This window comes from Malurus melanocephalus, unplaced genomic scaffold (assembly GCF_030028575.1).
Source record: "Malurus melanocephalus ecotype Western Australia unplaced genomic scaffold, MMel_1.1 scaffold_2, whole genome shotgun sequence".
NCBI lineage: Eukaryota > Metazoa > Chordata > Aves > Passeriformes > Maluridae > Malurus > Malurus melanocephalus.
This window is the reverse complement of record NW_026623234.1, coordinates 8603418-8619297: the sequence shown is the minus strand read 5'-3', so window position 1 is coordinate 8619297 and position 15880 is coordinate 8603418. Positions and strand designations below refer to the sequence as shown.

The 15880-nt window shown below is 40.5% G+C and overlaps 1 protein-coding gene across 1 annotated transcript in view; it reads left to right on the top strand.

The window, feature by feature from the left end:
- The window catches only part of RAD51B (RAD51 paralog B), a 355670-nt gene that overhangs the window by 210279 nt on the left and 129511 nt on the right, over positions 1-15880 (top strand). Inside the window, exon 10 of the mRNA XM_057367333.1 lies at positions 12386-12464. Within this exon, the coding sequence (XP_057223316.1) occupies positions 12386-12464 (79 nt within the window). The remainder of the gene's footprint in view (positions 1-12385; positions 12465-15880) is intronic.

Here is a 15880-nt window from a genome sequence, read left to right as displayed (position 1 = left end):
CATCCTCACTCAGGTCCCTTTTCTTGGCACTGTTTGATTGTGGTAAGCAGGACACTCTTGCTGGCTAGCTGCTTTCCAGCTTAATTAAAGCTACAAGCATTTTCTCCTGAATTACCCTTCACATTGGACAATTATCAGGGCTTTGAGCCCAAAAAGTATTATAGCATAGGAAATTATCATGGCCAAGTTCTTGTGAAGTTTCCTGGCCTATAGAGGACTCTCCACTGGGAAATTAGGAGAGACTCAGAAACAGAAAAGGTGACAAAATTCATTTTACAGACTAGGGAATAAGGCATGTGGCAGGGAGACAGCAAATGCTTCTGGGAAGAGGAGTTTCATAGGATCTGGTGTTTCATGAGCTGAAGGAAGCTGACTGTCCTGCATATCCTCCCTGTATTTCACCCTGGGGAACTTTCACCAGAAGTCTGACTTCAGTGAAGTAGACTGGAGGCAGCCTGTTTTTGTGCAGTTCCCTGGCCATGCTGCYGCAGTTCAGACACAATTTCGATACACATGTGGGATTTAATTTTCTTTTCCAATTAAAACTTGAAGTCACATGCTGTTTGCCTGGGTAGTGCAGTTCCCTGCCCCTGCAGTTATTGTTAAGTTATGTACATCAGGCAAGAAAAGGCTCTCTGGGTATGAGGGCTCAGAAATGTTCTGGCAGTCTGGGAAAGGACAGCTAAGGAAAAGCAGCATGTTGTTAGATTATGCCTAGTACATTCAGGACAGTTGTTGCTCTGGAGCACATCAGGACAGTTCACCTTGGAAAGTTTTGGTTTTGTTGTCTGTGATTGTGTTTGATACTCATTTGAGGTTTGGATGGTTTCTTTCCACTGAAATTATGTTTACTCAGTCCAAGGATATTCAGAGCTCCTCATTATAGTGCCTGATGCTAAAACCATGTCTGAATGGCATTACATATTTCATGCTGACCTCTCTCACTTGAAATCCGATGTTTGGCACACCACAAAGACTGAAACTATTCGCAGACTGGTCATCAGTTGCTAGCAACTGCCTGGATAGACCCAGCCGAAACACATGCCTTTGTTCTGGTTTTATGAGAGGAGGAGGAACTGACCCCAWTGAAAACAGATGGCAGAGCTGCTGCTTATTGATCCATCTGGATTGTACCCTGTGGCTACAGGAAAGCAGGATACCTCTGGAACTGTCCCTAYCTGGCAGAAAATTAATACAATAGAGTTGCTACAGATGTCTTATCTTCATATAAGATTTTCATGTAGCTGCTCAACAAAACAGTAACAAAATTAGGAAGAATACTCATGAATCCTGGTTCCAGTTCCTGGCATTCTGCACTGTGAATAAGTGCTTTATGCAATATATTGCTTTCTATAAGGAACACCTGAAGCCAGCCTGGTATACCAGGCTTGAGATGTGCAATGTCATCTTTCCTAGGCTTGTCTTCTCTGTTTTTCCTCTATTCTTAAAAGATTCTTGGTTTTCATTTCTATCTCCTTCTTTTGTTTGTTTTCCTTCCATTTCTTTCCTTTGCAAGTATTGAATGTCTCCTGTGGGAGTAAGCCCAGCCACATGTGTGTGCAGTGATGGTTTATTTTTATTGGAGTCATTGCCTGTGACTGTTTTTCATTACTATAGGAAGAACTGCACTAACAAACTGCTCCAAGTGCTTTTTTTTCTGTTGTAAAAGGTCTTGTTTTGTCCATAGCCATTGAGAGTATCTACTGCCATCATTAAGATGTTGAGAGTTTGGAGCTCAGACACTCGTGCTGCCTCCTGAATGTCTTGTTCTGTCTGCTATTGCAAAGCACAATCTCAGCACCTCTCTGCTTCTTTCCATGGTGTCCCTTAAGGTCAGCTCTCCAACCATCTGTCYGCCTCTCTGTCACCTCAGCAACTCAACTGACCTCTGCTTTGGGAAGGATTTGTTGCACAAAGTGCAAGCACAGTCATGGCCACTCTCATATACTCTTAGGATAATAAAGGGTACAGCCAGATCACCAAGCCAGGTGTGCCKGAGGTGAAATGGCTCATTCAGAAAAGGCAAGTAAAAAGTGCTGTAAAAAGCTTCCATCTCACTTGCACTTCTAGCCTTCACTCTGGATGAACAATCCTCACCTTTTTTCAAGTTATCACATATTTCTGTGTCACCATGGGCAAGACCATGATGTCCTGTCTTTAAGGTCATATGAAAAATTCCTGGAACTTCTTTAAGATGAATATGTATCATGAATTATAAAACTAATGGTAGTTGAATTAGGAACATATGCTTAAAATAAATGTAAGCTATAACTGAGGTTTGCAAGCAGCCTAAATAATTTCTCATAAGAAATACAGAGGTGTAGAATTAATTTTTATTAATTAACCACTTTTGAGACTGGAGCACAGGGAGGAAAGTAAAGTGTTCTGCCTAGGCTTACATGAAAGAACATGGAATCATATCCTAGAAGTTTTTGCTACGATGAAACAAAAAGACAATAAGTGATTTATTTAAAATTTGGTTATTCTTATATAGGTTCATGATTTCTAGAGATTAGTTTTAAACACTTCAGAAGTTCTGCTTCCCACTGGTACTGACTCTTCTATCTGCTGGAATTTGGCTGAAAAAGTTTGATCTCTTTGATATTAATTTGCATTTGTTAATATAAGTGTCATGCTGATATTTCAGGATAGAGATTTCTTTGAATTCTTTCTCCCATGCTGAATCCATTTCATGTTTTCCCTTGGGCTTTTGATGACTTTCTCTTCATTAATTTTCTCACTCAATTCAGTGCCCATGGTTGCTGTTTTCCCTGTAAAAATGTCTTAAGTGCCTCTGCATTTGTCCCTCCCTCACTTTTTCTTAAGATGATAAACAGGGAATTCTTGGCTTTGCAGTCTTTGGAATGTTTTTAATACATGAAACTTGTATGCATTGCACTAAAAGAAAATAAACAGATGTGCTGCTGCATTTTGAAGGATTGAGACAACAGCAGGATGATCAGTTGCCTTTTGAGTCCATTCACTTCACTGTTTTTTCCAGATGTGCACTAATGGACATTTTTAGGATGTACACAGACTCTGCTTGCCTACTTTTTGGCACTAATTGGTTTGGATTTATGGAATACCTCTCATAAAGTGTCTCTAGCTGCCATTGTTGCTTTTCTATAAAGTACTAGAAAGGRAACTCATTCCTAAACAGTTTCCTTTGGGTGGGATTTTCTTGTGGGGAAAGGGGAGACACAATCCATTTAAACTGCTCTATAAAGAATTTTATTGAGTTGTGGCCCATTAACCTGGCCTTGATGGAAGCTTTTTTAAACAACTGGACTTCAGAGARCCACATCTCTCAGGTGCTGTGTATGGCACAAATTAAATTAGAGTTTCCTAAGAAATTATTTTAATCCAAATGATGATTGGTTTTTAATTTTATTTTCTTTTGCATGCATGAAAGCAGTAAGGACTCCACATCTACTCCCAGTCCTGGGGTGTGTCTGTAGCCCCACTTCTCATARTTTCCTCTCTAGTGCTCATGACATCTTAAGCATGCCCTGTTTCAATCTGCCAATTTTTTTTTTTTTWAACAGGGAGAATACATGTGTGGGGTCTAGATGTTTGGGAAGACTGAAGAATGACTGCATATATCTCTTTTTCCTCAGCCTGTTTTACTCTTTATTCCCAATAATTGCACAGTCTGCCCGGCCTGTAGCCTTTCTTACTGACAAGCATATGGGTKCAGACAGTACAACTGGAGTGGCTGAGCTTTCTTCTGCTTGAAAGGGGAAAATTTGTGCATGGAGAGCTTTTGTTTGCATTTCCTTGCAATGGAATTTGGAGGAAGATACAATGCAGGGGATAATTGTTTCCATGAGAAAACACTAGGCCCTGGTACAGTCAAACTCTACAGTGATTTGCTTATGAAGGCAATGTGATTTAATAACATGTTCAGATTTTGGTACTGATATCAGCTATAAAATCTTTAGGACTRTATTTAATTTCTGAGCTTCAATTTACATGAGTGCATAATGGGGTTATTTTTCCCCGCCCTTGTAAGGCCTTTTAAAAATCTCTAGGKTAAGTACCATATATAAGCAAAATGTTGATATCCGAAGCATCATTTGCCGTCAGAGATCAATTAATTGATTATAGATGTATCTTGTGAGCCTCATAAATGATTGTAGGAGGCCTAAACTACTTTTTTTTCCACCATAACACCGGAAAGGTGTTGGGGGTCACTTTTTGTTTCTGCAACAARGGGCTGTTATCTCCCAAATCAAATCAGAACCCATGGCAGGACCGAAGCCTCAGAGAGCTCCAAGGTCTAATGACCATTAGTGTTTGGTAAGGCTTGGCAGGAAACAAAACCATTTTTTCTCTTACATTGTAAAAAACCATCCCATTGCCCTAAAGACTGTTTCAATGTGAAGAGGAGGTGGGGAACAACACATATGTTGTTCTGTGAAACCTTGATGCCATGGTGGTGTTAGTGCCCTTTAGGGAACTCTCTTGGATATCATTCCATGGGGCTGGAGGCAGTGTGAGCTGTGGGATTGAGAAACAGAGTTGGCCCTGGGAACGAGGTTGCAGGTCCTGCTAAAAAGTAAATGATCTGCAGAATAAGGACTGCTGCTTTCATTTCTAGAATGTATCGAATTCCGGCACATTGGGCCTAAGAAGAAGCAGAAGGGAGGGCAGAAAAAACAGTCATGAAGTCTGCTGGGATATCTGATGCAAAATCAACTTTGTTGTTTTCCTTACTGGCTTTTTCCTGGGCTCTGTTGCAGCTGAAAAAACAACCCTTCTGATCTACAATAAGAAGGGAAATTCTGSCGTGAAGATTGTCCACCCAGTCTATTTGGCAGAATTATGGGAAAGATTTGTTTAGCTTAGCACTGATTTTATTAGTACATGAATCTAATCAAACCTTGAGAGATACTCTTCTACCTGTTGAGTGACCCTGTCAGTGGTGGGGGCTTCCTCCTCAATTCTCATGCTCTTTCAAGTGAATGTGGTGATAGTGAAAAGTTCTGAAATGCACCAGCTATTAGCAAGGCTTGTTTACTGCGACAGSACAGCAACACGAATTAGCAAAATACCGCAGCAAGCCAGCATTGTTTCTGTAAGGGCCATGAGCATAATGAGAGCAAGATTCGTTTCACAGGTCTCTGGTTTTAGGTCAATAGACCTGAATTTCGAAATATTTGTTGACTGTAAATGTGGGTTTTTTTTCATTCAGCCCTTAGTGTACRTATATGCATTTTGTCAGTACAACAGACAAGAGTAATACAAGTCTAGGAGGAAAAGTAATATAGGRAAAAGCTTGACAAAGAATAAGATAAAATAAAAGGAGAAGAATCTGTTCATTGATAAGACACTGACATACTTTAGAGGAGGTTTCAAATAGTTTTATTATTTATGTTCTTTAGTCATTGCTAAAAACCAATTTCTTGTAATAATTTCCATTAAAAAATAGGGATGAAACTGGCTGTCTTTCCAGTCTAAATGGAAATTATGTATTAAATGTTAATACAGCTGATTTTTCAAGTATTTCCTTGAAATATCTTAGTCCATTAGTTTTGTTAAAATAATTTGTTTTCCATTATTAAATCATAATTTTTAATCATGTGAGAGCTCATAGCTCAGTCAAAATCATCTTATTATTTCACTGTTTGGTAGTTTATCATCCTGGCATTTTGATAACTGATTTGATTTAAGACTGTCCCCTTCATCATCTGTACTTTTTTTTTGCATGACATTGGCTTAATTTCTGGTTATCAGAACCCTTCTGAAAGTTCATCCAGTACATTTTCCAATTCATCACTTTACTTGCTATTGACAGGAGGTGTTTTCCCAATAATTAGTATTTTCTGCTGGGCTTCTGCAATCRATTCTGTGATTCATCTCTTCCAAAAGCTTATAAACAATAAAATGTGTTAATAAAATGCTTTCCCTAATTAAAACAAACTTTAATGTATAATATTTCTGCTGTCATCATCAATTCTTTCTAAGCCTTTTGTTTTTTGACTGCTTTGCCTGTCTCACATTTATCTTTGTTTATCTAATCTAATGGCATCTATCCAATTTCTATTCATKTTTCATCAAGGTGATAGATGTACTCTTCCACAGTACCTTTGTCTTCTTAGCATGCCTCATGGCAGAAAGGATTTTTTAGTCATTTAATATTTATTCTACTTTGTTGTCAAATAATAAATAATTACTACAAACTTCTTGACAGGGAAATGTTATGCTACCATTTTGTAGAGGTTGGACTTGGAAAAACTTAAAATTAYTATAATTTTTATTTCCCTCATCCATCTCTACCATTCGCACTTTATAGGGACAGCAGCATAAGAATAACTGCATCTGGATTTTACATTCTGTTCTAGAAGCTCATGGGTGGCTCATGGAAAGCATTTCAAAAGTAACATAGGATGAATTAGAAAGGCTCAGTACTGTTTCATCATTTTTCTCTATGTCTATTTTCTATTAATTTCGCTATTCAAAAAATAGTTTTTGTAATCAAAATGYCTGTTAAACAATTACTGTTTACTTATCTCAAACTGTCTTTGCACAACTTTTGGTGCRACTTTGACTGCACTGAAGTGTTAATAGGAAAAAAATTTGGTGGGGCCTGGATTCCTCTTTGATTCCATGATTTAATAGTGCTTATCACTAAAAGTGTGTCTTTCACTTATCTGTACTAGGAAACAGTGCAGTAAATTCCTTTACTTACATCAAGAACATTAGTGGAGTTCTATTTTCCTTTCCTTTCCTGAAGTAAAAAAGGAACCAATGAAATCTTTTATGTTGGACTGAAAATTTATGTTCATKATCTTAAGTTTTGTGAAGTAAGATTGTGGAAAGAAGCCTGTATTTCAGCTTGTTATTAAATAATTCTGATTCAGATCCAGGTTCGGATAATACACCTCTCTGTACTCGCCCCAGTTTTTCAGCCAGGAGTGATTTAGAATTTAAACAAGACATATGGTTAAATATATGTGAGTCTTGTAAATTCCTGTTCTGCCTGTGCTGCCTGCTTCTGAGTTATTCTGGAAAACCCCATATGGTCTCCACATCTTCAGGTGGCTGCTTGGAATCTTATGGAGAGGAGCAGATGCTCAGTGGAAGATAGACATGAGAAGAGTTTAACTTACAGGTTCYGTATTTGAAAACCAGCAACATTTTCTTGGTTTATTCACCACAAAGATCCTTGGTTGCATGGGGCCATCAAAGGACATCCATTGTTAGGATGTATTGTTCCAACTCTGCCGGTTCTGTCAGCATAAAACATGGGTTGGCAGGGTTTCGATGCTGTCAGGAAACCCATAGGGCGTCAAGAGACTTAATAGGTCATGAGGTAGTCCCTAGGCACTGCTTCATATCTCTTTCATAAATATATTAATCTGAATCCTAAAAACAAAGGTTATTTTTTTTTAGCTTAGCCTCTTTGAATTAAAGGCTTTTYCAGAGTCTCACTTTACTGATAGTTATGGACTTTAAAATTTCCAGCCAAAATGTCCTCATGGCTGCACRTCTGTTCTTCTGCCAGTGTTGCCAGTTTGAGAAGTTCTCTTTCTTCCTGCTTCATTGTCTCATTTTCTCTCTCCCCATTCACTTGCACAGACAGACAGTGTCAGCCTTCATTTTTGCAAGATTCACCAAACTAATATTTTTCTAGTGGCATCTCCAACGAGCATTCCAACCTCCTCACCAGCATACAGCCCATCTCCTGCAGTTTGAGTTCATAAATAACCTTTACAGCACCCAGTATCCCACATTAAAGCTTGCTGGTGTCTTGTACAGAAACACCCACGTATCCCTGGTTTTGCCAGGTGTATGTGATGATGCACTGTACTGCTGGATCTGCCATTGTCCTGGCTACATCACCTTATGGGCCAATCTTCGTGAGATGCTAATGTCTCAGATATACCCAGAAAGTGTATTCTTTTCAATAACTGACTGTGTCCCCTTTTGTCTTACAGTTTCTGTGCTTATCCTTGTTTTCTTCATTACCAGTTCCCATTTAGCAGTGTTAAAATCTTAACAGAGATCCAAAGGGATGAGTTCAAATTCATATCAGACTTCTAAAAAAAATCAAAGAAGAATGTCAGGTATGTCTGGCATGACATCCATGTTTTCTTTTACCCCATTTTCCAAGACTTTASTTCATAGAATTATTGAATATCCTGGAATGGAAGGGGCTCACAAGGATCATGGGGTCCAGCTCCTGACCCTGCYTAGGACACCCCAAGAGTCATGCCATGTGCCTGAGAGCATTGTCCAAACACTTCTTGAGCTCTGTCAGGCTGGTGCTGTGACCACTGCCCTGGGGAGCTGTTCCAGTGCCCAGCGACCCTCTGGGGAGGAACTGTGTTATAATATCTGACCTAAACCTGTCCTGACACAACTGCAGCCATTTCATCACGTCCTGCTGGTGGTCACCACAAAGCAGAGATCAGTKTCTGCCCCTCCTYTTCCCTTCAGGAGGAAGCCRTAGATTGYGATGAGGTCTCTCCTCAATCTCCTCCAGGCTGAACCAACCAAATGACCACAGCCATTCCTCGTACCTATTCCTCTTAAGGTGCTTCCCCATCTTTGTAGTCCTCCTTTCAACACTCTCAATAGCTTTATGTACTTCTTATATTGTGGCTCTCAGAACTGYCCCCAGCACTCGAGGTGAGGCCGCTCCAGCCCAGAGCAGAGCAGGACAATCCCTCCCTTGCCCAGCTGATGATGCTGTGCCTGATGCCCCCCAGGCTGGCCCTCCCAGCTGCCAGGACACTGCTGGSTCATSTTCAGCTTGCCATTGACCAGCACCCCCAGCTCCCTTTCCACAGCACTGCTCTCCAGCCTCTCATTCTCCAGTCTGTCTGTGTGTCCAGGGTTGCCCCATCTCACATGTATAACCCGTCACTTGCCTTTGTTGAACTTCATATAGTTGGTCATTGCTCAGTCCCCCAAATTTCAAAGGTTTCTCTGCAGGGCCTCCCTGTCCTTGAGGGAGTCATAATAATGACTCATTATTTAGTGTCATCAGCAAATTTACTTATTATGTCTTTGAGTCCTGCGTCCCAATTGTGTTACTCTTCACTTCAAAATTTCTTCTAAAGCCCTGCATGGTAATATCAGATTACAGGCCTCAACTCACTAATTGACTTATTTTTTCCCTTCCTTTAGGGGAACTAAGTTTTCTGCTTCTYAGTTATGTTGCATCATCTTCAAATTCATAGATAAGGGACAAATACTAGTTATCAAACCTAAATTCATATGCTGTTTCTTACAGTGGTTTCCYGATAGAGATTATCTACTTCCGCTGAATGTGCTAAACTCCTGGAGTTTTCTTTCCACTCAGTTGCTATTTCTATCAATGTGATATGGATAATTCCCATTACCTGCCTYTTCTTCTTTCTCAGTATTTTTCAACTTGTGGAAAACTGATTATTTCTTCACTCATATCTAGAATATATTTAATCACTATCCCAATGTAATTTCATTATAAATCCAACTTCTGTTCCTCTCTGCTATTGTTAATATCTTTCCAGAGTCAACGTTGCCTTAGTTTTTGGTAATCTTTGATTTATGCTTCCATTTCCTGGCCTTCAAAATATATATGTACTTCCTTCTATGCTTTTCAAGTTCCTTCTCTATATGTAAGTACCTTCTCTGTGTTGTCTGTTCCAACCAGAGGATGGTTTGCAATGACCTTTTACAGTTGTTTTTTTCTTGAAAGACAAATCTAAATACATATTTACTTCTTTTAGATATTAAATATTATCATTTTATGTTATAAAAATTAATTTTATGTACTCTATCTGGTTTTGGTATATGTAGTTGTACTTTGAAGGTTCTTTTTCTCAGTAAGCAAACATTCAAAATAAAGCAATACCTTTAAATATTTTGAGCCATTTCCAATTYACTAAAAAGGAAGCTAATTTGGAGCCTCAGATGTAGCTTTGCAGCAGCTGCCTTTCAGAGGGGCCCTGTGATGTGCTGCTGAAAGGCTGTGATTGATTATATTTTTCATTGCTATACTTAGTTATGCGCATATTGTAACTGCATAAAAATGCAGTAACAGAATGTACGTGGAGTTATTTGAATGCCTACCCCGTGCACGTATAACTGCACATGCACATGTAGGTTAGTATTTATGTGCGGAGTAGTGCATGGAATGCCAGAAATTTGACCTTAGATGTCAGAATTGTAACTGTTTCACTTCGGGCCATTCCAATTAAACATCTAGCTGTTGTGGGAGACTCTACCTGAGAGTTTGCACAGTTTTCCCACCCCATCCTCTCCCTTGTGTTTTCAGAGCTGAGGGTGTGTGCAAASCACCTGGAGGAACCCTGTTTCTCCTGTTTTCTCTCTGGCAGAGTGTTCCTCCTGCTGTGGCAGTGGGAAGGGGTGTCTCTGTGGTGACCAGTTGCAGGACATGGGGAAATGGCCTGAAGCTCTGTTCAGAGGAGGTTTAGGTTACAGATGTTCTCCAACTGTATTTGTGGTCTTTATGTGCCTGCCTTTATKTTTCACTTTCAAAGAAGAAGGGGGATGTTTGGTTTAAATGCTGSAGCCCATGAAAATGTTAGGTAGCTGTGGGTAATGGTTATGTTTGAAGAACAGATATGGGGACATTTTTAATTCAGCCTGGGTCAGAATCTGATGAGAAAGGCTTGCCTGACTAAGCATCTAAGCATGGGCCTGTCTACAGATTACATACAAATACAAATTAAACTACCTACTCTACAGACACCCTTAGCATTTAAAGTGCTACAGGAAAATCACATGAGCCTTGACAGTGCAGCAGAATTTGCTGCCAAATCTTTTGGATACTTGAAGACACTGCAGAGCTCCAACTTCTGGTGCTTGATATTGCTGTTCTTACACTTTTTTCCTTGTAGTTTCTCTCGGATTTTGTGAAACCTGCTCTCTGCTTCCCTACTGACTAAGAGGCACCACCAACCAGATTTCAWATACAGTGACCCTTATAAGTGCTCAAATGTTTGGCAGAATTAGGGCATGTGCTTTGGAAATAACGGGATTTTTTTCACTTCATCAGAAATCAGCAGGATCTGCTGGACCTCTAAAATGGCATTGTTACTATCTGTCATTCTAGAAAATCTGCATTTGGATGAATCTGATAGAAGGCTGCCTATCATGGGCAATATCTGGCARGGCTTTGGGAATTCAACACTGAGGTGTGTGATGTTTCCACAGCATGCTGCTTGATGGACCTGGCTTAGGGCTTAGATGAAATCAGTGCACTGAAAGAAAGCCGGCTCTGTGTCCTCAGCCCTCAYAGCTCAGGCTCTGCCCTACTGGTCTGCCGGGAGCAGATCCCTGCTGGAGATCAGCAGGAGCTGAAGGGAAGCCATYTACCCAAACCCTGTCCCCTGGGGATGGGAAGGCTGGCAGGCTCTCCCAGAGTACACGGGTGTCACTGGGAGGGCTGATTTCCAGATCACAGCCTTTGGTAGCTGTGGAAGAGGTGAGCAAGGACCACGTTTCAGGTTTGTTCAGCAGCTCTGTGCTGGAGGCAGAGCAGCAGCACCCTGTCTGCTTCACCCACTGCTGTCAGTGACTTCTGCAGGGCCACGTGGGCACCATCAGATCAGTGTTTGTGCTGATCATATTCCRGGCAGAATATACTAAATTTGTCGTTAAAATGTTGCTTTCATGTAGGYAACAGAATGAAGGTTATTTTGAGGCAAGCTGTGGAGGAGCTGTCCTTGGCAATGATCAAAAACCAAACAGCAAGCAATAAAGCTTGGCACATTATGTGGGTTTGTCACTTGCAGGTGCCACATCCCCTACCCTGCCAACGAGCCCATTTCTGTCTCTTTCTGTTCGTATTTTGATATTTCAAGGACAGGATCCCTGAATAAAGTTTGACATGGCCATTGCCCCTTTTGCAAAAGAGAACATCCAGATACTTGCAATGGCATGTTACCATCCCCAGTGTGATGACCCATGAGTGGACATGCTGCTTCCAGGGGCTGGAGAAAGACAATGGGTGGAGTTCTTGGAGAAACCAAGGGGGCATATCTGTGGAATGGCTAATGACAATTAGAAATTGTCATACACAAATGGCAATAGTAGTTTTGTTTAAAATTGTCTCTGAGTGCAACAGCCTGAACCAGCAAGAATGGTTAAGCTTAATAGGATGCCAGTAAGACAAGCAAAACTTACTGCTTTCATTACAGTGATTTTTTAGGACCTGTGAATCTTTGTAAAATTGCAGCATGATCTATATATGTGTATGAGAAGACCTCAACTACTTTGAAGTGACAGGGCTAGATCAATAACTATCATGTTAATTCTGAAGTGTGCTTTACTGCTTCTGGAAGTTAATCTGATGAGAATGTTTTTCTGATTTGAGCTTTGATCAGTGTGTTATAAAGATGCCTACTTACATCATACCTTTGTTTTGCAGCTCCTGGTTGCTAAATCCCCCGTTGCTCCATTCTCTGCATTTTKCTACACCATTGAGAAATCAGGCTTGGTTCTTCAGGGTAAGACCAGAACCCTGGTTGTTTTGCCTTTTTAATTAATATTTTAAGCAGACTGATTGTAGATAACAACTATTGTGGGAAGCTGTGCTATTTGTATCAACTTAAAACCGCATACGTTTAAACATTCTGGTTGACAAAGGCAGCCTTCTGCTGAATTCACTTTTTTGTCTTGGATTACACTAAATTAGTTCTTGCTTCATGCCATGGATCTAGGAATGGGCCCTGAAATTATTGACCAAGGCTCCCTGTTTTCCTCCAAGGTAAAGTGGAATAGTTTGGGTAACATGGGCCCTATAGGATGGGTTTTTTTCAGGAGAAACATACCCATCTATCATTAATAACCTGCTCTAATAAATGGTTCTTAGCAAATGGCTTGAYGTCACTAAAAATGTAGGAAATTAATACCTGTTTTCTATTTTTGTGATTATTTTAATGTTATTTCCCCATGGTCTTAAATTATCCTCAGATTTTCTAGGACATGAAGTGGTATAMTAAAAAGCTGGATATTACTACCATGCTGACAGGGAGCTAGGATTCCTCATGACTGTGTCCYAAATCATGGCCAGCCACAGCAAAGAAGTCCAGCTTTTCACTTCTTTTCCCTGTTTATCCCAACAAAAATCCTTATTTTTTAGCAAACATTCCTAGCTCAGTTTTGTTGTTGCTGTCTTCTGATATGCAGCCTGGCTCCTTATCACTGTATTGGTTTAACAGACTGAATAAAACCAGTCAGTGCCTATCACTTTTTGTTCAGGGGAGACACTGGGATATGCAGCCATGGCAATAAGACAAGTTAGTACAGCTGGTTCAGGTTCCAGGCATTGATAATCACTGGTCCCATGAGGTACTATCAACATTTTAAGGAATGTGAGCAGTTCTCCTCCTTCTGATTGCACATTTCTCAATTTCAAACAGGTTGTAGCAGACTAATGACATATTTATATTTCCTRGTGACTCAATGTGTTTACATCTCAGTTGATGCAAAATGTCAGAAAACAAAAGAAATGAAAATGTTTTACGGTGCATTTTTGCTCCTATTTGGTACATCTATATAATTATAATGGGTGGGGGAGGTGTCCACACAGTGCTTCCTAAGCCTTTGGATACTATTTTCAGCTATCTAATTCTTAGATAGCACTTTGGGCACTTGATCTGGTACCAGTAATTCTAAAAGTCTACAGGAACTAAAACAATTTTTATTAGTTTAAACTGAGGTTGCTTGCAAGGGTTGGTCTTGACGTGTAATGTTTCAGTATAGGGCAGATGATAAGCTCCTTTTCTATCGTGGATATCTTGATTTATGTAGATGGTTTTGGTCATTATAAAAAAAGGCAGATGTTTTCYTGCTCTGTCCTTAGGCACTAATGTAGTGAAACTTTGGAAAAGAAAGTTTTCCTATTTCAGAAACAGGGAGCATTTGCTCAGAGAGGWTCTTTATTTTTTCAGTTCTTTTCTATGAGCCATGAATGTAGCTTTCCCTGGACTGAACCATACCTTTAGAAAACAAATGGGTCTGGTAACATGTAATGATGATGGAGCAGCACTCTGATAGGAGGATATCACTGTATTAGGAGTGTGGCAATTGCTCTTTTCCCTACACCCATGTGTTTCATTTTRAAACACATTCATTGTTTTTCTACAAACAGTTAAGATACCAGTAATTACTTTAAGTAATGTCTTGATATCAGGCATTCTTTTGTGYCTTTTGGAAGGCAGCTGGAATGTCTTCTTTGTGTGAGCCTTTTATTACTTTCTGACTACATCATTATGTTTCTRTTTTAGACATTTTTTCTCCAAGATGGGTAGCAAGGAAGGACATGGTTTCCCTGATAATGTGCTCCAGACTCTTTGACAGAGACTTGTAAGCACTTACACATGAGCCATCTCACTGAGTTGCAAAAGTAAATATTGCATGGTCTCACCCCACTTTTCAGTGATCATTATTTCTGTGGAAAGAGGAAGTGAGCAAATCACCAGGAAATGTCTGGTTTGGATGAGATGCAGAAAGTGGCACCAGGCTGCCGTTTCCAAGAGAGGCTAGAGTTTTTCTGAGAGTTGTACCTGGTGYTTCTTTCCAAAGGGAAGCTGGATGCAAGGTAAGATGACAGTAAGGCAACTGCCACAGGTCAGCTGGTGACTGCTGGAGGGACATCACATRGCGTGAACAAGTGGAATCTGTCCCGCAGCCTGATTGCAAAGGCCACTCTCCCATTCAGGCTTTGTTGTTTAATTCCCTTGGTGTCAGGAGGTGAGCACATTCAGGGTGGCTGATGGGAACAAGTGGATGGATGTGGGAACTGGTGAGAAGCAGCAGCTGGCTGAAGTGCCCAGGATTTCTTTCTTTTTACTCAGGGGGTCCCATCCCGGGACCATTAACCAATAGGCCATAAACAAATTGATATCGGAAAATGTGGCTGGAAGCTCCCTGATTAGTGAGGGTGAATGGGGAATGAAAGACAAAGTGAAAGTGTGATTTAACAGTTCCACAAGCAATTTCCATTGCCACCTCTGAGGGATTAGGATGTGTGGAATAGGCTAAAAAAATAAAAAGAGGAGGAGGAGCTCCCCCTGCTTTGTTCTGTGGGCTGGAGGATAATAAAACGGCAGGAGAGGCAGTGCGGCTAGTTAGGGATTTCACAGACTGCTATTTGATGCAGTTTAAGGAGCCCTTCTGCTATTGTTGCAGTTAAAATGGGAAGCGGAACTGTTCTCCATTTGCAAAAATCTCCAGCGTCCTCAGGAAGAGGGCTGAGAGCAAAAGGCTATTAAGATGGTAATGCTGCCCCATTTGGAGGAGTGTATCAAAATCCTCTTTGACAATGTAAATCGCTGCTCTGTTTCCCTGGTATCTTTGCATCTCATGGCCTCCRTGCAAGCACAGAAATTTTTGGAGGAGACCCTAGTGAAGGCAGAACTGCTTCTCTTTTATTGTCAGAGGAGATCTTCAAGCTGCCCAAGGGTCCCTTGGAGCAAACATCTTGCTTTTACAAACTTGAAGTGTTCGGGGATGAAGAGAATCCACTTATGCACTCTTTTATTTCCACATTCAGGCTAGAGAAATGAAATGTGATGATTGAAAAGCAAGATTGGACAGTCAGAAATTTAGCAAGAAAAGTCTTCAGCCTCCTGCTTTCATTGCTTCAGATTGCTCTGTGCTATGGAGGGAGTGGACTGCAACCCCAAAAATACCCTCAGTTGCCTTTACTTTGCAATACATTGTCATCTCAGGTTCTGCCATGCTCTACGGTGTCACTCTATGATGAACCTGAGCTGTGAGTGCAGAATCCAGTCTGACAGCAGATCTCTGTTTTGTAGAGATCTTAGACAAAAAGGCAGAAACCTTGACTCAAGCWCTGCAAAATATTGGAAGTTTTACTGTCAACTTGTGTTTGCTGTTTTAAGAACTTGCTGTCACT